This window comes from Puma concolor, chromosome D1 (assembly GCF_028749965.1).
Source record: "Puma concolor isolate L17-30 chromosome D1, mPumCon1.1.hap2, whole genome shotgun sequence".
NCBI lineage: Eukaryota > Metazoa > Chordata > Mammalia > Carnivora > Felidae > Puma > Puma concolor.
The window spans coordinates 87,830,937-87,858,320 of record NC_141676.1 but is presented as its reverse complement, the minus strand read 5'-3'; the positions used below and the strand labels follow the sequence as shown (position 1 = coordinate 87,858,320).

Sequence of the window (27,384 nt, the reverse complement as noted above, 5' to 3'; positions counted from 1 at the left end):
GAACTTGCTGGTGTGTCCAGTGAATGTAAGGAGAAAGGAGTTGGTAAGAGAAAAACCTGGAGATGTAGACAAGAGCCAGCTGCTAAGGAGCCTGTATATGCCATGTCAAGGAGGAATGTGGTGCAGTGAAACGATTTAAGCAGGGGTGTGATTGTTTTTTATTTTTAGCAATAATTGGACAAAAACAAAAATAATGAGTTGGAAGCAGGTAGATCAGTAAAGAGGGTATTAAAATAATCTGCAGTAGATAATGGACACCTGAATTAAGATAGTTAACAATGACAAGGAAAAGAAGGAAATAGATTTAAAACCTCTAAGGAAGGTAAAAACAGCATGATTTGTTGAAGAGAAAGAAGAATCACATGTGACTCTTTTTTATTTTACTTTATTTTATTATATTTTATTTTATTATTTTATATTTTTTATTTTATTTTATTATTTTATTTTATTTTATTTTATTTTATTTTAGGAGGATGGGGAGTTAGCCAGACCAGCAACAGAGCCGAGTGGACATGGGGTGAGAGCAGGTTTGAGGGGCAAGATGGTAAATTCAGCCCATGGTGTCTGTGAGACTAGTGAGGCATTTGGTGGGTGGAAAGTTCAGCAGAGCCTCCTGGGGTGGTGATGTACATGTGGAAATTATGAGCATAGTTGGTATTTAAAATGTTGGAATAAGGTTTCAAAGTATAGGTTGACCTGGAAGGGGGTAGATGTAGCAAAGTGGCCCTGATTTAAGGATTATCTACTGTCCTGTGGTTTGTTCCTTCTAATATGTATTGATCATCTTCCATGTGACAATCACCCTTCGGTGTCTTCCACACGCATTCTCTCATATAATTCTCAGCCCTGGTCTGTGAGTAATAAGAAAAGTCTTCACATTTTGGTAATGGGGAAACTGGGGCTCAGTAATTTACTCAAAGTTCCCTTATTTCTAAAAGAAATAACCATAATCAGGATTCAGACACACCATGCTTGTTCTAGTAGATAATGGTTGTCTTGTCTATGTGGAGTGCATTTCATCCCGGACCCACGGGTGCATGCCTACTTTTAGATTTTATGTGAAATGAAGACAGGTTGATGGAAATATTAGTAGTGTCACTAGTGAAAGAGTAAATCAACTCTGCTTTTTCATACATTCTCTTTTCATGGATTCCATGTGGTTGAAAAGTCCAGCTGTATATAGTGGAACGTTAAGAATGGACACATGGCCCATGTACATGTTGCAGGCAGTATGATTTGGTAGCAAGTAGCTTTTGTGGTGGGTAGATTTTGAGAACTATTTTCAAAGATACACACACACATACACGCACACACACACACACTCAAACGCTGTAATAAAATATGGCAAATATAAAGGTTTTCAGCCATGCCTTCCTTTCTCTCTGGGCCCAGATCATCCTACATCAGTAGGCTTCCTTCTATTCTATGGGTAGTTCTATTTGATTTTCTCAAGGCATTCTCTTACACACATTCTTTTACCCCATGCCAGTTTGAAATGTTGGTATACTCTCTACATGTCTAGTATTGATGGTACTTTGTAGACTCCCCTCATGATCTAATCTGAATATATGCATTAGATTACCTTAACCATAGATATGACCTCACCCCAGCTTTTCTGCTCCCTTCCTTCCCCCAAATGGTCCTTGAGTGTTTGCTTGATACAGTCACCAATAGATGGGATTCTTCAGGGAATTCATTCTGCTCCCTATCTGAGGATGCTGCATGCCAAGAGAAAGCTTTATCCTTCTTCCCTCTGTGTCCAGCAGGCCCCTGGCTAATCAATAGGTGATCACGGTGCTCTGAGGGAATGGGCAGAAAGCTACACACTTTGTTCCTTTCAACCTAAGTCTTGATGGGCAAAGCACTCCCCCCTCTTTTAGTGAAGAAAGAACTCCTCAGCTCTGCATAAGTATTCTTCAAAAGTATTATTTAGAAGTTACTTATCTCCCCATCCTCCCCAAAATATTTAATGACATATACACGATGCTGTGTTTTTTCTTCTAGAGTTCTGTCCTTCCTATCGTTAGTTTTATTTTGAGGAGCTTTTCTGTTTTATCTTTGTGGGGCTGGGCGTTGATAGAGATTTGATTCTGTATCATCACTGGGAGACAAACAAAAGGAACAAGAAGTGTAGATATTAATCTTTTTCAGAAAGGTATACAATCCTTCATTAAGGAAAACACACACACATATTTGCACATGCATCAGGTCATTTCTTGAGAGTCAAAACCCCTAAGGAAAACATACACATATATGTGCACATGCATCAGGTAATTTCTTGAGATTCAAAACCCCCTGGGGTTAGAGTTCCAAAATTCTCAGATTAATAACTCCTGTTTTTAATCTAAAAAGTATCTTCATGACTAAATTACAGACCAACTGTACAGACTGCTCTGCTTTTCCCAGGCAATTCAGAGCCAGGTTGTGAAGGTGACTCTGGGAGTGGACTTCTGGCCTGAGGGTATGCCGGCTGGTGTTAGGAGAGCCTTCCCCCATTAGGAGCCTCTCAAGTAAAAATAATTCCCTTAAATTAATCTGAGCAGGAAATTTCAAAGCAATTAAATTCTTCACATTTCTCAGCACTCAGTACTGACTTATATCTCTAGAGATTTAGAAAAACAGAAAGCAAACAGCCAAGATACTGAGGTAATATGACACTGAGGAGTTCTATATTTATCCCCTATCAATGTCTTTCAGATCAAATTGGCTGAGTTTACAAATCAAAAGCTGATTTCTTTCTTTCTTTATTTATTTTTTTTTTAGCAGCCATCAGCTGCACTGCTGCAAATACCCAGGTTCCAGACATCAAGCTGCAAACTCCAAACATCCAGCTGTGTGCTTTCTGACTCTGATATCATCACCCATAATAGAGGGTCTGCATGCAAAACCTAGCTGACAGGCTTCATGCAAAGGCTCACAGAAGAGCACACAACTCCCAGGGCCCAGGCGGCTGCCAAAGCCGCATCTGCACAGAGAACTAGTGTCATATCATTAAGGGAGGAGATAGGCCTCAGAGATACACAGGGCTCGGCCCTGTGGAGTCCCAGGGCTCATTTTCATATAATTACATTTTGGGCTTCAGCTCCTCCTTGATACAAAGTTTATGATTATTCCCAGAAAGTTTCCTAATCAAAAATTAACGGAATTCTTTTTCTTTTTTTCCCCTCTTTATATCCGTATAATAATATATTACATTTTTATATATGTATATTCATACATATTCAAACAACAAACATATATTCAGTTTTATCTATAAGATAAATTCTTAATATATGCTAGGATCTATGCTAATTGTCTCTCTGTTATCTTTGCTGGTAGATAATAGATTGATAGATAGGCAGATACTAGATTAAATATAGATAGATGATAGATAGATAGATGATAGATAAATAGATAGATAGATAGACATGCAATTTATAGTTGGCATCAGTGTATGTAATGTTTTTATTGGATCTCTATCACTTTATGATGGAATCAGGTTAATAGATTAATTTTTAAAGTCTCAGTTTGCGTTCTCATCTTAAGCAGAGAAGGTCATGAACAGTGAAGCTGTCTGGGGAATGATATCTTCTGTGTGTAGAATGTGGTACAAGAGGTGCTGTGACCAGCTGGAGTTGCTCAGAACAACCAGTTCTTAGGTCTCTAACAGAAAGCTGAGGGAAAGGATGAGATAATTTTCACAGGTGTAAGAAGAGGCCATGTGACACAGATACAGATCTGAGACTGGCAGGTAGGTAATGGCTTGGAGACGTTGCCATACATAGAGTGTACATTCTGCAGTTTTAGTTCCCAGTTCACTAGCAACAAACACTAACATGTTTAAGGAAGAGCTCTCATATAGTGGAAGCCAGCTATTTAGAACAAGTCAGTTTGTCTCATTTCCCAAACATGGTCCCTATGTTGGTACCAAGAATAACTTTCTAAAAGACTGAGGCTGTACCTCAATGTTATACCAAGTAAAAGCAGGTTTGCACTCTCTAGAACATTTTTTTCTGAAAGAGATCTTATAAATTCGCTCATTCAGACTTTTCTGCCAGTCATATTATCTGTATCCAAAGGAAGTGTCGAAGAGAAAGATATATATATATCTTAGGAGCCTTTATGTTATTTAACATATATTTATGTTGTATAAATTATATATATATATATATGTGAGTGTGTGTGTATACTTACATAGAGACATTTCTGAAGCTCTCAGCAGGTCTCACATGGGCTATGCAGCTACACCAGCTTTCCTAGAAGAAATGATCCTGAGAAACTGTATCCCTTCTAAGTCAAATCCTATTTTAAGTGAAGGGAGTAGAACTTTTTAGTTAAAGGATCTTTGGTGAATCCTTCATAAAGTTTATTACTATTAAATTCCTATTAGAAAAGCAGAGATCTTATTCTTTCACTTCTTCATTGAGATTTTCTTGTATCGAGGATCTTGTATATTAAAATGTGCTCAAACAGAGTTGTGGTATCAGTAATAGCTAGCACCTAATGAGAACTTACTATGTTCTAAGTATACTTTACACATGTTTACTTATTTAATACTATAAGGTAGCACTGTTTGCCCCATTTTACAGAGGAGGAATGTGAAGCACAGAGATGGGAACTATCCACCAGTGTGTTCTATGGGGCTGACGTTAGGTCGTGGGAACTCAGCCCTGCCCGCAGAGCAGTCAAGCCAATGATGCTGATATCTGTGATCAGCTCTTCAGCATAACATCAGACCCTTAGGGGCTATTCTGTGTGGACAAATTAGTACTGTTACTATGTTTGGATATGCTTTTTAACATCATAATCTCACCCACTTGCCATAGGTATGTGGGTCTAGAGTCTTTGTGCAGCCTACGTGTCCCTAGCCTGGCCCCACAGCACAAGGATTACATCAGTGCCATGTCAGTATGGCTCTCTGGGCCCAGCTGCAAGCCCAGAAATCTCCAGCAGTATCTCAGTGTCTCCTCTGCTTAGTTCTTGGAGTCGCTGCCACGTGTTCAAATATAAGTATCCTCACGTTCTGCTCCCTGTCCCCTCAGTGAAGCCCCTTTCCTTTGCCTCTGCTGACATAGAACGAGCCTCTGTTCTCAGTGGTTGTTGGTTGTGAGCTCACAGTCCAGCCTGCACTGAGTTCTCAGGTGCTGGAGGATGAGGAAGGACTTACCCTCTTCATTGGCAGATATTGACCCTGGATCTCACAGCAGCACCACCCACTTCCAACTCATTCATGAACACATCTTCTGTAGTTTCTGACTCTAACCTTGGACTCTGTAACCATTTTCTCTGCTTGCAGAAATTGGTGTTGCAGAACAGTAACCATACCTCTGTCACATGGGTTTTGTCCACCCTACCTCCTAGTGTCTGAACAGACCATGTTTTTCCCCATAAAAACACAAAACCTCCCATGCTGGTCAGCTCATAATAAATGCCCCAGAGGGACCCCAGCCAACCAGTCATGTAAACAACTGTCTCTGAAGCCCAGTCTGAGTGTAATAGGAACATCCTGATGGAAACCAAGAAAGAGAGCAGTAGCAAGAGTACTAGCCTAGTACTAAACTAGTTATAGTATTTGGAACTAAATTAAAAATAAAAATCCAAGTCTCAAATTCTGGGAGTCTGTGTTCTGTGTGTGTGTGTTTTTTTTTTTTTTTCCAGTTTCTGAGGTCCCATGATTTTTATCTCAGCTGGTATATATGCTATAAAAATATTAAGTAAGGAAACAGCTGTGCCCTCTCCTCGCCAATAGCTACAGCTGTTCTCCTGACAAGCTTATTCTTGGGTGCAATAAAAATGATAATTGTGGCTATTATTATTTTTCAGTTATAAAGGTTTTTAACACCCAATATATGGAGTCAGAAACTTGGGGTTTTCTTTTCCACATGGGTATCACTTATACAGGGCAGTTTTTGTCATTTGATTTGTTAAAAACTGCTGAGCTCAAGCCTTTGGACAATGTGAAACCACTCTAGGGATTGAGAGACAGGTGTAATCACATTTCCAACTTGCTTCATTTCACTGCTTGGGGTGTCAGATTCCACTTCACGAAATAGCTGTGTTCCTGAAAAGTTGGCTGTAAAAAAACTCTGTTAGATAAATCATACTTCCTCATTGATCTACATTTTTAAATTAAGAATGCATTCCTCTGAGGAAATAATTGGCCCGAGACTAAATATAAATTATACTAAACACTCAATAAACCTTTTAAAATCACATATTTAAAGAAAGTCTGTTTTGTTAGAACAGTAATAGTGATGGTATTTTTTAAAGCCAGGAAAAACAAATATTGTGCTAAGAACGATTTCCAGAAGTGGCACCGTCTTGGGAATAGAGCCAATGAAGATTAGGTGAGCAACGTGGAGCTCCTGACTTTTTTTTTTTTTTAATAGAACTCAACCCATAGTTCTGAGCCTATCAGTCAATCATTTTATTAAAAATCAGTTGACAAATTTCAGATTATGTAAACTACTTTCCTAGGTGCTTGAAAGCCAGAGATATCCAAGATTTGGTTTCTACTGTCAGTTTCATTTGCACTGGAAAATAAAACCAGTGCATACAGCATAAAACAGTCATTACAAAATACTGTTTTAGTTCCAGGAGCTGTGGATTGGACATCAAGAGACCTGGTGGGTTCCATCACTAACCAGACATGAACCCCTCTGCACTGCAGTTCCCCACATTAAGATATAAGGATTTAACAATATCACTAATTCCCAAACTCGGCTGTATGTGACAATTTCCTAGTAAAATTAAAACTCCTCATTTGAGAAGATTCTGATTTAATAGGTGTGGATGGGATCTAGAAATCTATATTTAAACAACTATTCTAGGGAATTTTACTGAAATCAGACTATGTCCTAATATAGCAAGTATGGCAAGTATATGGCATTATATACCACTAATATCTCTTTAAGCTCTTGAGTTTAATTTTCTTATGGTTTTAAAGCCTAGAAGAGCTCTACGTACAACAAGAGTGCAGGACAGCCATAGGCATTGACAGGAGACAGATGGGAGTCTGGGAGTTTTCTAAGAGTGCCATAACAAAGTAGCCCAAACTAGATGGCTTAAATAACACAAATGTGTTGTCTCACAGTTCTGAGGGCCAGAAGTCCAAAATCAAGGTGTCAGCCTGCGTATGTTCTCTCTAACTATAGGGGAGAATCTTACTTTGTCTGTCCTAGCTTCTGTGGTTGGCCAGCAATCCTTGGCTTTCCTTGGCCTGTAGAGTCATCACTATGGTCACATGGCTATCTTTCCCCCATTGTCTTCCCATGGTATTTGCTCTGTGCCTGTCTCCAATGTTCCCCTATCTATGAGGATACCAGGCACTCTGGATTAGGGCCCACCCTAAGTCCTCACTTTAATTTGATTACCTTTATAAAGACTCTATTTCCAAATAAGGTCACATTCTGCTATTACGGACAGGATGGTAAGGGAGACACAGTTCAACCCCTAATGGAGTTCTCATGGAAGAATTAGAATTTGAAATCTAGATGGTGTCTGCTTTAATGACAGGAAGAATATAGCTCTCTGAGTGACAGATGCAACCTATGCAAAAAGAATGAAGATATTTGTCCAAGATGAAAAATAGCATGGCCTGGCTCAAAAGCTGTGACAGCGGTGGTAGAGACAACAGTGGTGACAGTACTAACACCTGCAAAAATGTATCACATGCCTTTCAGTGTGCTAGCTGCATTGTGCATGCATTCCATCTTCAAAGTGCCTCTTGTGGTCTGATAACTGAGTTGTAGAGAGGAAGCAATGCTGGCACAAGGGAGTCAGGTAAGTTAACTCTTCAGGAAACTTGAAGTAGAGGATTGGGTTTGTCTGATACCAAAATTTGCTTTTTATCCTGATGACGTATTGCCTTCCTCACAGCACAGATGTGAGATGAGCTGGGAGGAGTAGATTGGGGCTTCTTTATGAAGGGTTTTGATAAAGCAGTGGAGTTTGTGTTTGATATTACAGAAAATAGGGAGCCATTTTTAGTGTCTGAAGAGGTGTGACATGATAGAGGGGGTATTTTAGGAAGATGAGTGTGTCATTCCCACCGAGGGATGTGTTTTCTTTGGAAAGGAAAGAGTTACAAATGAGAAGCTATTGACCATGAAGGGTTTCTTTTCATAGAGTTTTATCAAGTGATTTGCCCCTTTCCCACTGGTAGTTCTTAACCAAGAATTTCCTTTAGCACTTTAAATGCACTTTAAAGTATGCTCTGCTTATCTGCTTCCCCCACCCCACATTCTTTGTAAGTTCCTCATGTGAGTGATAAAGCATTGATCATTTACAGCCAGAGCACAAGTGCTATTAAAAAGAAAACTCCTTGAATCATTAAATCTATAAATTCAATCATCAACTCTGTAAACTTCAACTTAGGATTTTTTGTTTGTTTAATTCTTCATTTGTTTTAAACAGCAAGTATAAGAATTTCATTTCTGGTTGTTCAAAGTATAATCCATTATGCGTATACTGATCTTTTTCTCTCTGGTTTCACTATCCATGCTTCTACTAGAGAAAGAAGCATATTTAAGAGAAAAGGGAAAATAGTAACAGTGGAAGCTAAAATGTGTGAAGCATTGTACTATACAAATTACTTTTCACATGTTTTACCCAATTTTATCAGAAAGTGTAAATATAATAATTGGTAAGCAATGGACTCATTGTGGTTTTCCTATAATTCTACATTTGGTCTGGAGAACATATGATAGTAAAATTAAGCCTCACTGCTCTTTGCAGGATGACTTAAGTGTAAATCCCTTCTCTCTGTTAATAGAAATCTGGATCAATGGAGAACATACGGCTTCCCCAAGTCTTAAGCCATCCAACTTTCTTCCCTACACAAGATTGCCTGATATTCATGTATAAAATTACACATACGCTAATACACATGTCCCCACAGAAAGCTTGATGAATTCTTAATTTTAATTAATCTAATATTTATGTGCTTTCATTTGAGACTGTAATTCCCCAGACTTGCTTCTCAATTTAGATGTCCATATAACGAGCTCATCCAAGCTTGGTCCTTGTAAATCTTACTGTGGTCACACAAGAACATATTTGGATGGTAAAATTAAAAACCATGCTTGGCATCTCGTTGGAGAGAAGAAGAAGAGATTAAGATACCCCTGTGTCATTTGTTTCCTTGCTTTGGTGGTATAGTACATGGTCTCCCAGGAGATGTGAGGTCCTACAAATCACTGCTCCGGCACTGGAGCTCAATCCAGAAACAGCTGTCCAGAGCTAATTTATTTCCTAATGCTACGGCACTGTTAATTTATAAATTACATTGGTAATTCGAGCTATTATTAATTTCAGATGGTGTAGGGCAAGCCTAATTAAAATATGACACCAATTGCCACACATATGTACCAAGGACTACCATTTAAAATTAATGGGATTATTAAGTGTGACACTGGTCTCTGAGATGCTTTGCACAGTAATTATAGCATTCTAGCTGGAAAAGATCTGACAAATGTGGGCTTGAGGTTGGTAGAAAATAAACAATGACAACATAAAAGGAATCACAAGTTTTTCATTTAAACCTTTTCTTCTTGTTTGCTACACTCTTCCTCAAATCAAGGTTAATACTTGTTCCCCTCAAGATGGTTAAAAGAGCAATAACAAAAAAGCTACCTTTTGGGACACCTGGGTGGTTCAGTCAGTTAAGCATATGACTCTTTGTTTCAGCTCAGCTCATGATCTCATAGCTCATGATTTCTAGTCCTTCAGACTCTGTGCTGACAGTGAGGAGCCTCCTTGGGATTTTGTCTCTCCCTCTCTCTCTTTCCCTCCCCTGCTCATGCTCTCTCTCTCTCAAAATAAATAAGTAAACTTAAAAAACACCTACCATTAATAATTAGAAATTTCTTAATGATTTGGACTGTGAGTCTCTATGGGTTAATATTGATTGTCGTCTCCATAGCCTGGACTTTTTGGTGCTGTGTCTTACTTATTAATGTGTCCCTGGTTCTTCTTGTGAATTAATAATTCTTGGTTGCTTGCGGTAATAGATTATAGACTGTTTTTTTGCTCTCTAGTCGGGAGTAGAGGCAAGAGATTTTCTATGCATCTAGAGTTTCTACACATATGGCATGAAGAAGAGTACACTTGTTGTACTTGTTACTCAACGGTGACACAGACTTCTTATGTCCAAGCAGTGGTGGCAGTGTTGGGCAGGTAGTGGCCCCTCTTTGCAAGGAAGTCATTTTCTTATTGCTGTCATTGTTATTACTGTTATCTTGACAAAACAATGTAACAACATCACAGAACAAATACAATGGTAACTTACATACCACATGGATCATTCTTTGTATTATAATAGTTTCTTACTATTGTCATTTTTCATGCTTTGGATCAGCAGATCCATGTGGCATTATGCAGGTTTTTTTTTCACCTGGAAAGAAATGCTCCTTTGTTTCCTTTCTACTGATGTGGACCACTCACAGTAAAATAGTTTCACTCCACCTGAATCTGTGCCTCCCAGAGGATTATAGGCTTACTACCTAAAGGAACAGGTATACAGCATGTGAGAGTTTTCAGAATGCTTTCATACACACACACACACACACACACATATATATGTGTATATATATATATATATATATATATATATATATATATATATATATTCATGTTATTCCAAACAACCCTGTGAGGTAATAGGACTGTATGCATAACCTGCCTGGGAAATGTCTCTCAGTTGCCAGGGATAATATCAATTTATGCTTATTCCTCTATAGTAACTATTAATAGCACCACTTTTACTCTTAAAAGTATCCCAGTTTACATGATAAAATATATCATCATGTTAATTATCTTTACTTAACAGATAAGGCAGGATAATGGTGGGATATAAACAGTTCCTTTTTTTTTCTCCATTGCCTTTCCACAAGTAGGCTTAAGTTCAAGGTGACTATGGGAGAGAACTGTGAAATCAGTCTTCTAGGCTTTAACTTTATGGTCTTTCCATTGCCAGTGCTCATGGCTAGTGTTTAGGTAGGAAGCCAGTAGGTAGTGGGTTGGTATTGTTATTTATAATTTTTCAATAGAGAAACTGAGTGTCAGGGTAGTGACAAGACAGCAAGATTTGCAGCCATGTCTTCTTGGTCTTGACTTTCTTCCATATTTGTGGTTAGAGTATGGAATCCTTGTTGTTGGTTTGTCTTTAGAATCTTCTACACAAAAGCTCCAGCAGGTCCAAGTTTAGAAAACTGATCTTTGCTGATCTTATTGAAGTCTAAATTTAAAAACAGGAATTTAAATTCATTTTATTAGTGTCTCCACTGCCTTTTGTATCATGTCTATGTGTGTGTGTGTGCACGCGCGCGTATGTGTGTGACAACTAGTGTGGTATTTTTAATTGACTCATGGTCTGGGATTCAGTGTTCAGCTCTACACTTCAAAGTTCAACCTCAGTGATACCTTGAAATCAGAAAGAGTTAATATTCACCTGAGGTGCCTAACTCAGATCCCAGAGCCCCATTGCTTGGTAATATTCGGGCAGTGTAAATGTCAAAATTATTAATCACTTATCGAGGACCACTAATTCTCTAGGCTCGGTGTTTAGTCTAAATAGGAACACAAACATTTCAGCTGGTCCACTGGGGAACTAAGAGAAGTTGATGAAGGAAGCAATAGTGGGGGGCCATGAGTGAGGGAAAGAGAATAGACATTGTTCCCAAGAATCTGAACTTGGAAATGGCACAATTCTCTGCAGACATAACCATTTTATACCTTGTTTTATAAGTTTATACCTTTGGTGTGTGTGTGTGTGTGTGTGTGTGTGTGTGTGTGTGTTTTCTCACCACAACCTCTCCTGCAGCTGTGGGCTTTGTGAGTGAAGACGAATACCTGGAAATCCAGGGCATCACACGGGAGCAGTCGGGGGACTATGAGTGCAGTGCCTCGAATGATGTGGCTGCACCAGTGGTCCGGAGAGTCAAGGTCACCGTGAACTGTAAGTGGTCTCAGGAACCCTCACCCTGCATGTGTGTGTCTGGCTGTTGGCATGGCCACAACAGAGAGCTGGATCACATAGCCAGCTGCTCACTCAGGATGGGAAATAATGCCATATCATCGTCCATTCTCTGCTTTTAAGAGAAAGAAGTCGAAATTCAAGTTTTAAAAATAATTGTAGCTGAAAATAACTTAATATAATCCCAAACATGACTTGTATTCTTAGAAGATCATCATGGATTTCAATGCAAAATTGATAGAAATATGTCTTTGAATCCCAATTTTTCCCATACTTTACTCCTTATGTTCCCAAGCTCCTCACTCTCTAGACCAGCCATATCCATAGTGGGGAGCAAACCTGTGTATATGAAGGAAATTTATGATAAATTTATGGTACATTTACATGGTCTCATACATTTTGTGATGTATATATGTTGATGTACAAAGTACACATTCATAATTTAAATATAGATAAGCATACACATATTAGAGGGTGCATCTCAAAACCTGTTTTGACTAGTAGAGGTACAGAATACAAAACTTTTGGAAGCCACTGCTCTAGTACCCTCATTCTTTCTTATCAACCACCCAGATTCTCTCTGACATTGACTCTACTCAACTTCCCCACCTCTCTCCCACCCTCTCCCCTCTTGATTCCTCATAGTATACATTGATTTTCTCTAAGACATTTTTAAAGGTTTCTCTGCTTTGCTCATTTTAAGAAGTCTTATAACAGTATAGAACCCAAGAACTAAACCACCAGACAAGAAGCCTTTCCTTTTCAAAACTTGGGTGAAATGGAAGTGCAGGGAGAATATTGTGCCTTGGTGATTACTCATTCTTTAATATTTTGCTTTCTCTTACAATTTGAACCTAATTAATATGTGGCACTTTAAGAAGCAAGGAAATAGGTATAATAATGCTACCATTTTTTATACCAAAAATTTCATCACCGATTTTTTAAAGGAATTTAAAATGACTTGCAGGTAATAAAAATTGACCTGAAGAGTAAGGGGATATGAGCAAAGGCAAACCAATTTAGGAAAATAAAGGGTAAATGAGCACAGAAATGATATACCACAAGGTGGGTAGATGCAGGTGCAGAATTTGGCTTTGAGTTGTGAAATCAAAGAGGGAAAACATTATCTGTTTTAAGGTTTATGTCCATAAGATGAAAGCAAACCAGTTGCCTGGGAGAAACACTGCTTTTTCTGGTACTGAAACCCAAGAGAAATTTCTCTTTAGTGTGTCCACAAATAGATCACTTTGAGATATAGTCAACAACATCACACACAGTATTTCTGCAATAAATAGAATGCCAAGTTTATTATGCCTGTTTTTCATAATGTACTTCAATGCAAACTGTTGGAATTGCCAAGGGTAGTTAGGTAAAGACTTCAAATGAACGCAGGCCAAGTTTATAGGTCTAGTTTGGTCTGGCTTGATTCAGGGATCCATTTTAGAATACCTGGAAGAATGACTGATCTGTCTACCCTTCAGGCAATTCTCCATGAATATTATTTCTTGAAACTGAGGTTTTGATGGGAATTGAATAGTTCGAGGTTATATACTCTGGCAAGAACCCGGTGTGCAGAAATTCTATAAAGCTGATTAAAGGAGTGTAGGGTTGATGGGCTCCCATTCTCCTATGAAAGTTAAAAAGTTTAAACAGGAAATATGCCTGAATACCTGGGCTTTCCACCTCTGCACAGAGGGAAACAGAAGCCATACATGCTCGGAAGACACGCTTTTCCTTAGCAAGGTGTTGAGTGGTTTCACTTTCGGGCTCAATTTGTGTATCAATTTGTCAGCTCAAGCAAGCAGAGGTAGAACAGGGAGGAAAAAACAAAGCCAGTGAATGAGGCGGCCTGCCTCATTTTAGGATGCATTGTAAAATGCTCCGGGACATCTTTTCTCTGCAGATCCACCATACATTTCAGAAGCTAAGGGGACAGGCGTCCCTGTGGGACAGAAGGGGACTCTGCAGTGTGAGGCCTCAGCAGTTCCCTCAGCAGAATTCCAGTGGTACAAGGATGACAAAAGGTAAAGACCCCTTCCGTCTCTTACCTGCCCCCAAGGGGAAGAAAGTTTTTCCAGGTTCCTGACTCCATATTGTTACAAATGAATTTCTAAAAAATCTTCTTCTAGTTCCAGCTAGCTATCAAGGAGAGGGGAGCATATATTCTGAATATTAATGATTTTCAGAGAGGTTTTTAACATTTCCATACAGAGTTAGCACTCGCCAATCAACGGGCCTGAAAGAAAACATTTTTTTAGGAAAGCAAAATCTCAAAGAAAGGCCACCAGAAGCCTTGTAAGGCCTGTGTTCTTTTCTTTTCTTTTCTTTTCTTTTCTTTTCTTTTCTTTTCTTTTCTTTTCTTTTCTTTTCTTTTCTTTTCTTTTCTTTTTTTCCCTTTCCTTTCCTTTCCTTTCCTTTTCTTTCTTTTCTTTTCTTCTTTTCTTTCTTTTCTTTCTTTTTTTTAATAGGGCAAGAAAATAACGCATTCTGCCTGAACCTATTTTTAACACATTCTCAGGTTTGCATTAAGAAGCCTGGAATATTCATGGGGCTCTGGGAGTGGCCAATAAGTTAGCAGGTCTCCAGTTCACTTCCAGACACCATCCGTGGTGGTGTAGAGAGGAGTCTATGACCCGATTTACCCTCCCTTTGTGCCCAAGTTGTTCCTTCAAGGTAAAAGAAAAGAAAGGGGACTATTCCCTTCCCTCCCATTGTTGCAGCCCTCATCGGGATTTTTGTTGTGATTCACTGAAGATTGTCATTGTGAGGAGTTATCAAATGGCAAGTTAGCACAGGGTTCAGCAGCTCAGAACAGCCAGGCAACATGACAATTACTGTTATCAAAGAGCTATTTTAAGGTGGATGAACAACAAATAAATGTGCAAGAGCTGTCCATGTTCAAAACACTAATAAAAAATGGGGACAGGATGATGCAAAAAAAGTCCGAGGTGTGTATGGGGTGGAGAAGGAAGGCTTTACAGAGACTGAGAAGCTAGTAAGAAAAACAGCAAAGATGGTAATTGTGAGAACACTGAGCAGTTCCAGGCCAGGAGTGACCCAGCTGTTGTCCGTACTATTTAGAACACCTTCAGTGTTTCTTTCTTTATGAGGTCTTTATAGATGAAAAGAATGAAGGCAGAAAGAAAAAAAAAAAAAAAAACACATGAAGAGATAAGAAGAAATAGCTGGCTTCTCCCTTCTTCTAAGAATCCGGAATCAGGCATAAGGGAGTAGCATTTCCCAATAAATAGCTTTATTGCAAGTCCTGCTTCATTTGTCCCTCCCCTTTCCTAAAATAATCTTAGTATCAGGAAAAACAAAAACAAAAACAAAAACAAAAACCAATAGCAAAATACATGGAGCTGAACACCCAGTTCCTGAACCTTCGGTTGTCCAGATCTTCCCACAAACTAATCAGAAGCATCTTTTTTAGATACTTTATGAAAGAAAATTTCAAAAAAAAAATGTAGGGGAGGGTCACCTGGGTTGGCTCAATCGGTTAAGCATCCAAGATTTCGGTTCAGGTCATGATCTCATGGTTTGTGGGTTCAAGCCCTGCATTGGGCTCTGTGCTGACAGCTTGGAGCCTGGTGCCTATTTCAGATTCTGTGTCTTCCTCTCTCTCTCTGCTCCTTTCCCACTTGTGCTCTCTCAAAAATAAATAAATAAACATTAAAAAGAAACATAGGGGAAGGTAAGATCTTATAATATGTGGAGGAAATTAGAGCAGACCATAGGCAAAAATGGCCAAAAAAGGAAAGTCTGCTTTACACACTTTGTCACCAGAGGTGCTGCTGTCTATGCGTTATTAACCCAGGAGGAGAAAGCCCAATTATGTCACTGGGGCGGGGGGGGGGGGGGGGCGGTCAGAAAACCCTGGCTCAGGCAGCCTTGACTCCTCCTCTGTCCAAGCTCTTCTCATGGGGCTCTTTTTTCCCCTTTAATTGATTCTGGTCAGTTTTCTATGTGCTCTGCATTTATGTATTTCCAGTGTTCTCCTACTGAGTGGAGTTGTCTGCCTTCCTGACACCCAGCTCAGCCTGAACATCTCTGGCTCTGAGATCCTTGTCCATGCCAGTCCTTCCTGTGCCCCTGAGGCTGGCAGGCAACCTCCTCTAGTCGGATATCCCTGGGGAAAGAACAGCTCTACCCTAGCTCCTATTCCAGTGAGATGGGTGGACTTCTGAGGCAAATCAAAGGAGTCAATATGATGGGGACAGGCGGTTTTCTCAAAATTTGGGGAGAAGTCTCTTTGTCCACACACTAGCACTACTGAATGACATGCCACTGCATGTATCATCAATGAAAAGGAGAGGAAATAGGATGCTGTGTGTAATAAGAGCCACCCATCCATGGGGGCATGAGCCAATGAAAAACCTCAGGTTCATTAAAAAACAAAACAAAACAAAACAAAACAAAACAAAACACAAAGCCTGGGAGCAGTTTGGGATGGGGGAAAAGTGTGACCACACAGAGAAAAGGCAAGTCTGTCGCCCTAGAAGCTGCAAAGTGCTGCAAAGAATGGCTCGCCACCCCACCCTGCTTTTAACTAAAGACATTTCAGAGCTGTCAAGTAGTAACCTGCTTCAGGTAAGTGTCTCTCCCCACTGCAGAGCTGAAATCTAATTCACAGCTTGGTTCTGATGTGAAGGCTTCCTCCCCAGCCCAGGAATAGTGTCAAAATGGCAAATGGGATCAATACACTTGACGGGCTCTCTGAAAACCTCCTGGTGGGTGGCTGTAGAGCCTTCTTTAGACAGCACCTCCTAGAGGATCAATATCTACATAACAAGCTGGAAATATAACAGTGGCATCTGGCAGCACAGCCGGATGACTCATTCTGTTCCTACAGTGCTCACATTTTAATGAAGTCCATGGACTCAGGCCAGTTCACTGCCCCTAGCTTAGGAGAGAGAAAGGCTCTCAGAGGAAAATCTACATAATGAAAAGCAAGCAAGTTCCTTCATGCAACCTTCTGACTTCCCTGGAGACAGATGTTGCATGAGAACTGAAGCCAGAACCTGGCTTTCTCTTCTGATCATGGTAGGGATGGTGGAGAGAATCGTCCCGTGGTCCTACAGAGACAATCCCCTCAGATGATGACAAAGCAGCTGTCCTCTATGCCAAAAACATGCTGGGTCCCAGGGATAGGCAGGAGTTCTCGATGTCTAACTCCACAGAAATACAGTATATTGAATAACATTTTATAGTTTATGGAGCACTTTCTCATCATTGTCTTGCTGGGCTTCCCTTTCTATTCTGCCTTGAATATTATCTTTCTCAGTGTGATGACTCTGAAACCAGCCATTTGCCCCAATTCCTGTCCCCTGTGCCTGTTCCATTATGTATCTACCCTGACATTTCTTCCTACACATCCTGCCCCAACCAGGCCTAAAACCATGTTTGCTGAGATCCTCCATTCAGGATTTTTTTTCCCCACTAGCATTTTATCTTTCCCATAACATAGACTCAGCTTCTGGGCAAGGAAGACCATTTTATTTCAGGGAAGGTAAAAGGTTGGCTTAAAGCCCATTCTCTGAAATGGGATGTTCCAGAGTTCTAAAAAGGAAGAGAGTTAGTCTCATAATTTCTATGTAGACATGCATTGGTAGTAGGTATTTTTGTCAACAGTGTCCTGAGATGGAGGATGTGTCCCCACTGACCCCTGAGCAGTATTCCCCTATCCTCACCATCTGTCCAGTAGTGGTATCCATGGTTCTACTAGGTATATCTGTTTTCCCCCATTAACTCTCTGTGGCCTTTCTTTAGTAGCCCCTACCACCAAAGGGAACCCTTGTGGCATATGGGGCTGCCATCATGGATTGCTCAGGGAAACTGCCCAGTCTATAGGGTCATATTCTTAGGAATCCATAATCCTTCCCAGACTGAGTTGCTACAATACTCTGGGAAGACCAGTCTCTCAAGCCCTTCAGACTACCCTGCTTAAAAATGATCCCTGATTCTTATAACCAAAAATAAGATATTATCTATAGAATGCCTCAAGCTGTAAGAGAACATTTATTACCCAGGTGCTTGAAAACATGTTCTTTCAAACTCCTTAGGTTCTTCTCTTTGAAGACTGAGATTTTTTTTAATTTTTTTTTTTTTATGTTTATGGTTGCCATTATCATCTTCTTCATTAACACCATCATCAACATCGATTAGGTTCACACTTGGAGCACCTACTGAGTGAATAATACTGTCTGAATGTCTCACAGCTGGCACATTAGAGTTGTTGAAGGCACCTGCCTTCAGAGAACTTGGTGAATATCTGTGTAGTGCCAAGAGAGTCTCCAGACACCTGTGTAAAAATAGAGAAATACAATTGTATGCATCATTGTGTGTTAACTTGTATAGCTGAGTGGGGGAAAAATAGTCCTCCTAACATCAGAAAATGGACAATAAAAAGATCATTAATTCCAGAGTCTTTCTCCTATTAGAAAAATATAACCATCTCCTTTTTTCTTCTTTTTTGTCTCTCTTGTTTGTCTCAGACTGGTTGAAGGAAAGAAGGGAGTCAAAGTGGAAAACAGACCTTTTCTCTCAAAACTCATCTTCTTCAATGTGTCTGAACATGACTATGGGAACTACACCTGTGTGGCCTCCAATAAGTTGGGCCATACCAATGCCAGCATCACACTATTTGGTAAGACTGAGCCCTGAGTTGGGCAGTAGGAACAGGAAAGGGTCGCATGGCACAGGAGGAATTGGAAGGAACAGCCGGGGTAGGGCAGCAAGTGGAAGAGAATCAGGAACAGCTGGGCAGGGTTGAATGGAAAAGAGAGAGGAGGGGGAGTTGGAGACAGAGAGAGAGAAAGAGAGAGAGAGAAATGACTGCATGGACGAAAATGGGTCTTAGTAGCAGAGGAAAATGAGAAAGAATGTTCACATTTTATTCTGAAATGGAAAAACCCTGAAGTGGGAAGAAATGATGTTGGGATGCTGAAGCGACATTTAATTTTCTTCTCTTTAAGGTCTCCTCAGCTAACTGAGGTATCAGGGTTCCAACTGGGTGTGATAGCAAAGCGCTCAGAGAGGAACATTTGCTATTTTCATACTTTGTTCCCTAGAGCAGTGTAAAACATTACCATTGCTGAGCCTTTTCCGGGTTGTTGGGACATAGGAGAAACTGGATTCTGTTTATAAAAGATGGGTATTGAGGAAGGCACCTGTTGGGATGAGCACTGGGTGTTGTATGGAAACCAATGTGACAATAAATTTCATATTTAAAAAATAAAAATAAAAATAAAAGTGGAATCATAGGGCTTGGGATCCTGAATGATATTAGCTTCAGAGGGAGAATTAATAGAAAATGGGGGATTTCCCTAGCTCTTCATTTATGTCAAAGGGTATTGTCTGACTGGATTGAGATATATTTGTCCAACCAAGCCACCATCCTAACAGAAGCCACATAGTCATTCATGCATTAATTCATTAAACAACTATTTATTTGGGGGGGAGTAATATATGCACAGAAAATTTCTATGCCTTCATTACCTCTCTGGCAACTATACTTGTGCCAGAATCAAATGAAGAAAGCAAACAAACTCCCTTGTAGACCTGCGATGTCTCAAGCAACTACATACAAGTGAGCCTGGCTGTCTAGGTGTGTGTCATCAGGCAGGACTCCAAGCATCCGGTGATGGCTTTCATCACTTAGTAGATGCAGATTCGTACTACAGGCCATATGGTTAATATCTGGTTGCTTTCTGGGGCAGATCCCTTCATATCCCAAGTAAGGTAGCTTAGAATTTTTCAAATCCATTCCCTTAGTCTCCCATGGTAGCAGGCACTCTTGAATATGATGGGGAGGGAAAGGGAGTAAATTAGCAGATAATTGGCAAGAACATAAATTCCTTTTATTCTGAGAACTCCCAGATAATCCCATAGCTTCAAGTACCTCATTTCACCCCCCAGCCTCTACCACACCCCCTCCACAGCCCAGTGTATCCGGCCTTACCCGAATAACCCTCCTGTGCTGCTCCATTGTTCCATCTAGGCTTCCAAATCACATTTGGCCCACCTTCTGTCCAGCACTTAAAACAAGGCCCAGCTTGATCCAAAGGGGGATGGGAAGGGTAAGACTGCCCTTGATCCCAGACCTGGTAGGTCAGAATGGACAGAGATGGGATTAGAGTGATTGATCTGTCTGACATCTCTCACACAGGGATAGTCATAATTGCCCCTCACATTTGTCAGGCCTTTCTGGCTTTCTGGCAGGTGTCTGTCTGCATGAACAAAAGGGCCAGGATTATAAAGGAATGGACCCCTCCTTCCCTGGCCTTGCAAATCTGAGGCTCTCCCAGCTGTGCCTCCCACCCCTCCCCAGGCCTGCCCTCCACCCACAGTGCCCCTCATTCCTGTGAACAGTATTCCTCCTCCTCTGACCTCCTCACTCTTCTGATTTGGATGCATGGCATGGTTTTGCAATTGGCTTTATCACTACTGTCTAATTCCCTGGACTCTTCCCCTTAAGCCATCTGAAGATGAGAACAGGGAGAAGGCACAAGCTTTAAGAGTGAAATAACTGGAGTCTGTGGCAAGGAACGCAGTGAAGCATGTGCCATAAATCTGCTCTTCTCAGCTGACCCCTGCATGGCAATTAGAACCTCTGCCTCCCCAGCATCATTCTGTCTGCATCTGCCCTGTGTCATTGGGACATTCCTCCAATTGCCAGCTCTGTGGAGTCCAGGATTCTCTAAAAAATAAAAGAAAAAGTGAAATTATGTGTTCATATAAGTTTAGAAAGACTGGGTCAACCGAGATGAATGGGGTGCATGCAGGGATGTTCTTTAATGCAGAGACCTCAGAGCTTTTCTTTGCGTGCTAAATCTCTAAGAGGGAGAAAAAGCATGGAACATTTGCCAAATTTAATCTAACAGTAAGCACTTTTTAAGCCTCAATTGAGAGGCCATTTGTGAGGAGGAGCCCATCACAGAAATGCTCCATGGCTAACATAGTTCCATGAAACTAGTAACTATATACTATATACTATATACTATATACTATATACTATATATTATATACTTGCACAAGTGTGCAAGGTGGAGTAAAATGGCATTAGTGTGCAAGATGGGTGTTTTCACCCTGTCAGCTCTCTCTGAGGCTAGTCCAGACATTGCAGCCCCCAAATTCTTGATGGACACCCATCATCAATAAGTCCTTTTGACAAATACAGACATAGCAGAGTTTTCTGTGTCATCTCCCATTATCAGCAGACTCTCAGCCCAGAGCCATCAAGCAGACTAGGGTGAGGGGAAAGTAGCATTTGTGTTATGCGAATATATGAACTTTGTGATGCAGTCCATTCTTCTATAGCATCACAGAAAGCCAGCTACATTATCACAATTTTGCCACCAACTTTTTCACAACCTGCACGTTGTGCATCATGCGACCTGAATGTTGAGAAGTGAGGAATGCTGTGCTAGGAGGTCCCATTGTGGCCATATCTTTGACAGTACTTAAGCAAAATGGAACAGGGTGGTCCTTCTTATCATGAACCCATGAGATCATGTTCCTGATCCCTAAGACTGCAAGGATAGCAGGGGCCCCCACAAGCTGAATCACCATGGTTCTTGGGGCCACCTTGTTCCTGCTATGGTGCCATGGGACCAGAAATTCCTGAACTTGGTCTCCCGAAGTGAGACAATGGGGGTAAGATGTGGGACAGAAATCTCATCTGGAAAGGGACTTTGGTCCTTTGCTACCATGTCAGTTCCCCAGCTCAGCACAGCACTGTAAATGTATGAGCAGCCAACTCCGTCACTTTCCAACCGTGGCATCCAAGGATGGAAGCATAAGGCACCTTAGTGCTTCTCATGCTGCATCTTGTCCGCCTTTGTTTTCTGTGTCTTCCTTTATTTACCCATCCCTCAGAAACGTGTGTGAATAGCAGTATACAAACTATATATGACAAATATATAGCTACTGTATATAATATATGTGTTTGTTTTCATTTTTCTCTCCTGTACGTTCCTCACCCGATTTAGAACTAAATGAGCCTACAAGCTCAACTTTGTTGCAAGGTCAGTATTCCCCTTGCTTTATGGTTTTTTGCCCTTCCCCCCTTCTGCCAGTATCCCCCTTCTCCTCCCCCACCCACATTACCTGTCTGTGGAGTTGCTTAGAGGGTGCCAGGGGAAGCTAAGGAGGTCACTGGAGCTGAGAGAGCTCCCAGGGAAGCTGTCCTTTCTCTGCTCACACCTTGCCCACACTTCCCCAGAAGGGCCTGGAGGGGGAAAAGAAAATAAACACCATTAACATCTGAAAGTCCAGAGATCCGTGTGCAGGCCAAAGATAGACAGCATGAGTCTGAACCAGTAGGAAAACAGTCCAGCCCACTGAGCAGTTTTCATAGCAACATGCATAGCTTCAGTGGCCCATGAGCAATAGAAGCAAACACCATATGCATGAAGGTTTAGGTGTTCCCTAAAATTCATCAGCTGATTCAAAGCGAGGTTCTCCAAGAAAGGAAGATGGGCAGGGTACAGCGTGCATGATAATCAATAAGTAGTGACTGGGAGTGGGATACCACTGGGATCGAGTTCAGAGCCTGATATTTGGTAGTTCCATGCTCTTGAGCATGCCACTAAACATTATTGAGACTCCATTTCCTCTTCTATAAAATAAAATTGATCTGTCTTATCTACCTTATAGTTGTTCCAACTTTCATCTGAAAACACATATTAAAAAGGCTTTGAAAACTGCCAGGTGCATTTTGAATCATTCAAGCCCAATCCCCAGATGCAAACTCAAAGACAAGAGTTTCCTTCAGTGTAACGTCATAGGGGTTAATTAACTCGTTCAAGCTCTTCTCTCCAGCCCCGTAAATCCTATTCCACCTCAAGCCCTTCCCCTATAAAAGTCCTTCATCTCTTGCTTCTCTTTGCACAGCCACAATTTTTCTCAAAGGCCCACCAATATAAGTGACTCAACAGAGTCCCCTAACATAGCAGAGGTGGTTCTCTAAGACTGAGACTGAGCATTTGGGCAGGAGTGAGACTACCCAAGTGGTGCAGTGGAATCCATGTGGCACATGCTACTGTTTTCCTCCTGAGGACGGTGCTGATCATAGGGTAGCCTAGCAGGAAGGCAGCTTGAGGCTTTACCCACCTTCCACCCCAGTCCCTGATCTTTCTCCCACACCCATCCCCTGCATCCCTTCCCATCTGTAAGATGTCCCATCTTACAGTAGACTTGCAAGGTGGGAAGGAGATGAAAGGAGATAAATTACAGGGGAAGCTGTTTGACAGATGAGGAAAAATACTTTTGTCAACAAAAAGAATCAGGGCTGCGTTCTTCACCTTGGTGATGTAGAGTGCCATGGTAAGGCACTGCCAACAAGAAAATGAAACAAAGAAATAGAAAGTAAAAGTGAAGTCAGTGGAAGAATTCAGGTTCAATTTATGATTCAACTTATGTTTATTAAACCCTGGCATGAGGAGATCCAAGATCTCAAATTAAGAGAATTAGGAGATGAGAATAATGAGAAAAGGAGGAGGCATGAGGGACTGGAGTGAGGACAGATAGTGCTACAGGATGTGCTTTTAGAAGTGATTCTGATCACTTAGCTTTTTATTTTCAGAGGGAATAGGAACTTGTAAAACAGGTAGTGGTTGCTAAGGAGTTAGTATTTACCTGTAGGTATACTCAACTGACAGAAGGGGCATTGTCCCACACCAGAGCCAATGATAATGAAACAGACCAGAAACAAACAAATCACTTCTGTCACCACTGGAGCAGGAGAAGGACACTTTATAACCAGGCTCCACCTGCTGAGACAAAGCTGTCCTGCCTCACCCCTCTCTGCTGCAACAATGAATTTGGGTAAAAGGATCTGTATGCCAGCTCTGTACTCAGATTCTCAGGCTGCTCTCAATGCCACATCCTTCTTGTTGAGTACACGGCAATGGGTCATTGCCAGAAGTTGTAGATTGTAGACATCTGGAATGTTCCAAGATTTGGATTAGTGTGGTCTTCAGTATAGCTATTGGATTCTTTTGTACAACTAAAAATATCTTAAAGAAAACAAATCTTGTGCCTGGGGCATTTCTCCCCTTCATCTGTGTTCATTTTATTTTCCCCTTCTTCTTTGCTAGTCTCCTATAGAATAGAGAGCTACCTATTTTGTCAGGGAATACCCCCAAGTTATGCTCATCTTATGCCAGAAATACCAAGCAAGATTTATACAAATGCATGGATTTCCACTGACAGGGTACAGTTGGCTTTAAGAGAAGTTCTAAGCTATTTTGTTACTCAATATCTGGATGGACTAGAGAGATTCTGATAAGAGAATTTCATTCCTCCTCAGCATTTTCTGCCACCCTTGAAGTATTTCTCTGCTCCCCTTTCGCAAACACAACAGATTGCATGTCACTTTCTCGTATTAATATTTGGTGGCGCAGTACTCCTGCCATGATAAATAAGGATTCAGGGATGCACCACCAACCCTCACTGAGTCCCTCCCCGGCAAGTGTGCCGGGGCCCACACTGCAAACTCAGCGTCTTGGTAGCTGTTCATTTCCCATCCACTGTTCTTGGTTTTTTATCTCCTAGGCATGAAGTCAGATTTGATGGTATCAGTGGGCTGGGAAAGGTTGGCTGATTAATGTCTGTGAACCTCACAGTGACCATCAAACCAACTTATTAAAGAATGGGGGAGTTAGTAAACTCTGTATATCAGAAGAAGAAAAAAAAAAGTGCAGTAGGAAAGATGACCACTTCTTCCCTGCAGAGGATTAAAGATAATGAATTAGGCCCAGCTGTCTAGCAGTGAGCATTTCTATGGCACACAGAATGTCTAAATACTGAAGGTATAAAAAACATTTTCTCAACCTCTTTCTAGAAGGTGAATATATCCATCCTGGCATGCAACCAGCTCTTCTCTGCACACTAGAATCAGAAACCCAGTGTTTACATAGGTACTTAGATTTAGCTAACATTGTTTCCGGTGGCAAAAAAGATCACATTATGGATTGACTACAGATACTGACTTGCAGGCTTAAGGGGAGTGGTTCTTTCTTTCTTTCTTTCTTTCTTTCTTTCTTTCTTTTTCTTCTTTTCTTTTTTTCTTCTTTTTCTTTTCTCTTATACTTTATTTTGAATATTTTATCCAGTTCTACCTGGCTTCTCATTAATATATCAACAAAATTCACCAATTTCAGTCAAGTTCTTGCCAAGGAAATACATGCTTGGATTTTCAGGGATTGTTTGTTTTCTTGATAGCCAACAATGAACTCAAAAACATGAGGTTATTGGTGGCTAGTGCTCCATGGGTGGCTTGGAGGCTCAAGCAAGGCTCATACTTCTTCAAACTGACACAACGTGATAGCATGTAGACCATGATCTAGAAAGCATGTTAACCTTTCTGCATCTCTTCTTGGAGTGGGATGGAGTATAGCATCAGGGTAATATCAGGGTAATACAGACAATATCATGGCAACATTACCCCCTTACTGTGGTGAGATGTAAGGTGGACAGAAGGACATTCCAGTTAATTAGACAATTTGAAATGGTCACTGAAGAGTATTGTTCTTATTCAAGTAGTGTGTGTTGGAGTTCAGGAGACAGAATAGCTGGATGGTAACAATTAAGCTAAAGTTGTTTACAGATGTTTTTGCCTTACATAAAATCACAACAGGTGTCTAGAGCCCTGTGGAAACTTACACTTTTAGTTCACTTCTCTTTCGATGTTCTGGCAAGCCAAACTACTAAGTAGAACCCTTCCCTGTGTCCTTCCTACAGCAGTGTTTAAACCAGCACCCCATAAGTCAGTGGCTGCCCTCTCTCAAATGTACCGTACATCTGCACTGCTTGTGGTTTGGGGATGAAGGCCTATGACTACTTTTTCCCTCCATGAGTTTCTCTTCATCCTCCATCCTGCCAGTCACCCTTCTTCTTGGTACAGAGAAACTCTAGTCAGTGGTACCTGAGTGAGGCATTTTGGGAAAATAACCCCACATTGGCTTTGGGGTGGGTCTCTAGTCCCCAACAATCACTCCAAGAGACTGTCCTTGCTAAATGCACAATGAGGCTTTTCTTTACCATCTTGATGTGACAGATCTTCTGTGAATCATACCTTTGTTCTGTGATCATGGATTATCCCTTACTTTTTTTTAGAGTGGCTTCCCAAGGTTGCCAAGGTCCACTTAGTTAAAGAGGGATATCATATCTCGGGCACCCTAAAGAATAGATAGCTTGAATGCATACATACCTATTCATCTGATTTTGGTTAAATATTTTAGTTGAGTTTAGGTTAAATTACATCCAGGTTGCCTTTCCTTCTATATGCAAGGACCTTTGCACAGAGAGCGGTATCACCTTGATGCAAAGAATTTAATGCATTTTTTTATTTTCAGATTTATTGATGTATAGCTGACAAATAAAATTATGAAATATTTAAAATGTAAATCACTGATCTACATACACATTGTGAAAGGATTTTCCATCCTCTTTGCATCCAGGCTGAACTATTGCAGACACCTAGTTAAAGAGGCAAGTAAAATGTTAGAGATTGGACCACTTTCTGACGACTCAGGACATCTGCTATTAGCAGGAAAGTCTCTATGGATTGTTCTGAAGGCCTGCAGCTGGTGAAATGTGGGTCTTTTGTGGTCTAATCATCAAAGAAGAGCTGGCATCCCAGTAAATTTCCACAGGCAGGTCTTACTTAGCAAGTGTAAGTGTAGCAGCATAGGTGTGGGTCTTATTGCCTGAGATTGTCCCTCTGGACCAGCTTGCTATATAGTCTGACTCATCAAGGGAAGTCAGGTATCACAGGTATGAGCTCCTCTGGCACAGTTTTTGTAAAATGTGCAGATAAATGCCAAAGTTTTACATCTCAATGTAGCATGGGCACCTACATTCAGATTTTTATAATATAATCCATTTGTATCAGCCAATTTTATACTTGAGGCCTACAGACTTTAACTAGGGGATAGTCCAGTGGCCAAAGAAAGAAAATTGTACAAAGAAGTATTATTGGCTTGGGGCCTCAGGCTCCAGCGTGTACCAAGCTTCCTGCTATGATCAGATGGGTGTGTTGGTTCTCTTTGGATTAATGAGCCAATCTGACCCTCAGTCATATCCTTCCCCATCCCCCCACTCAACCTTATGGCAACTGACTTCCCAACAAAAAAGAGAGGTGCACATACAAGAGCTGGACTGTGGTCAAGACAGCAAGAGGCAAGTGCAGAACGGTTGGGGAAGGCCCTGGGCTGGGAGAACCAGCTCCTTCCCAGAACCATCAGAGGACAAACCAAGTGACTCTGACTGCTTTCTACCTTAACAGTGGCTTGTTTTTAATTTCTTTTAGAAGTGAAAACTACAGCTCTGACCCCTTGGAAAGGTTGGTATATTTATTTCCAGGCACCTGCTTGCTGCCTGGGTGGGGATGGGTATCCAAAACTCTTCACTTTCTTCCAACATGCCTT

At 40.9% G+C, this 27,384-nt stretch overlaps 1 protein-coding gene and 1 long non-coding RNA gene across 7 annotated transcripts in view; one reads left to right on the top strand and one right to left on the bottom strand.

Annotated features, from left to right (window-relative positions):
* The window catches only part of NTM (neurotrimin), a 949,272-nt gene that overhangs the window by 910,499 nt on the left and 11,389 nt on the right, over positions 1–27,384 (top strand). For 3 of the 6 annotated variants that reach the window (XM_086678647.1, XM_086678651.1, XM_086678652.1), the window contains 5 exons: positions 11,801–11,935; positions 13,857–13,977; positions 18,448–18,599; positions 21,943–21,978; positions 27,267–27,299. In XM_086678647.1, coding sequence (XP_086534773.1) covers positions 11,801–11,935; positions 13,857–13,977; positions 18,448–18,599; positions 21,943–21,978; positions 27,267–27,299 — 477 coding nt within the window. The remainder of the gene's footprint in view (positions 1–11,800; positions 11,936–13,856; positions 13,978–18,447; positions 18,600–21,942; positions 21,979–27,266; positions 27,300–27,384) is intronic. The other 3 variants (XM_086678649.1, XM_086678648.1, XM_086678650.1) reach the window with 3 other exon arrangements.
* LOC147576848 (uncharacterized) lies at positions 17,961–22,179 on the bottom strand. The gene is made up of 3 exons (XR_015241201.1): positions 22,061–22,179; positions 19,914–20,055; positions 17,961–18,254 (listed from the first exon to the last, which is right to left on the bottom strand). It is a non-coding gene; the product is annotated as an uncharacterized LOC147576848 (long non-coding RNA).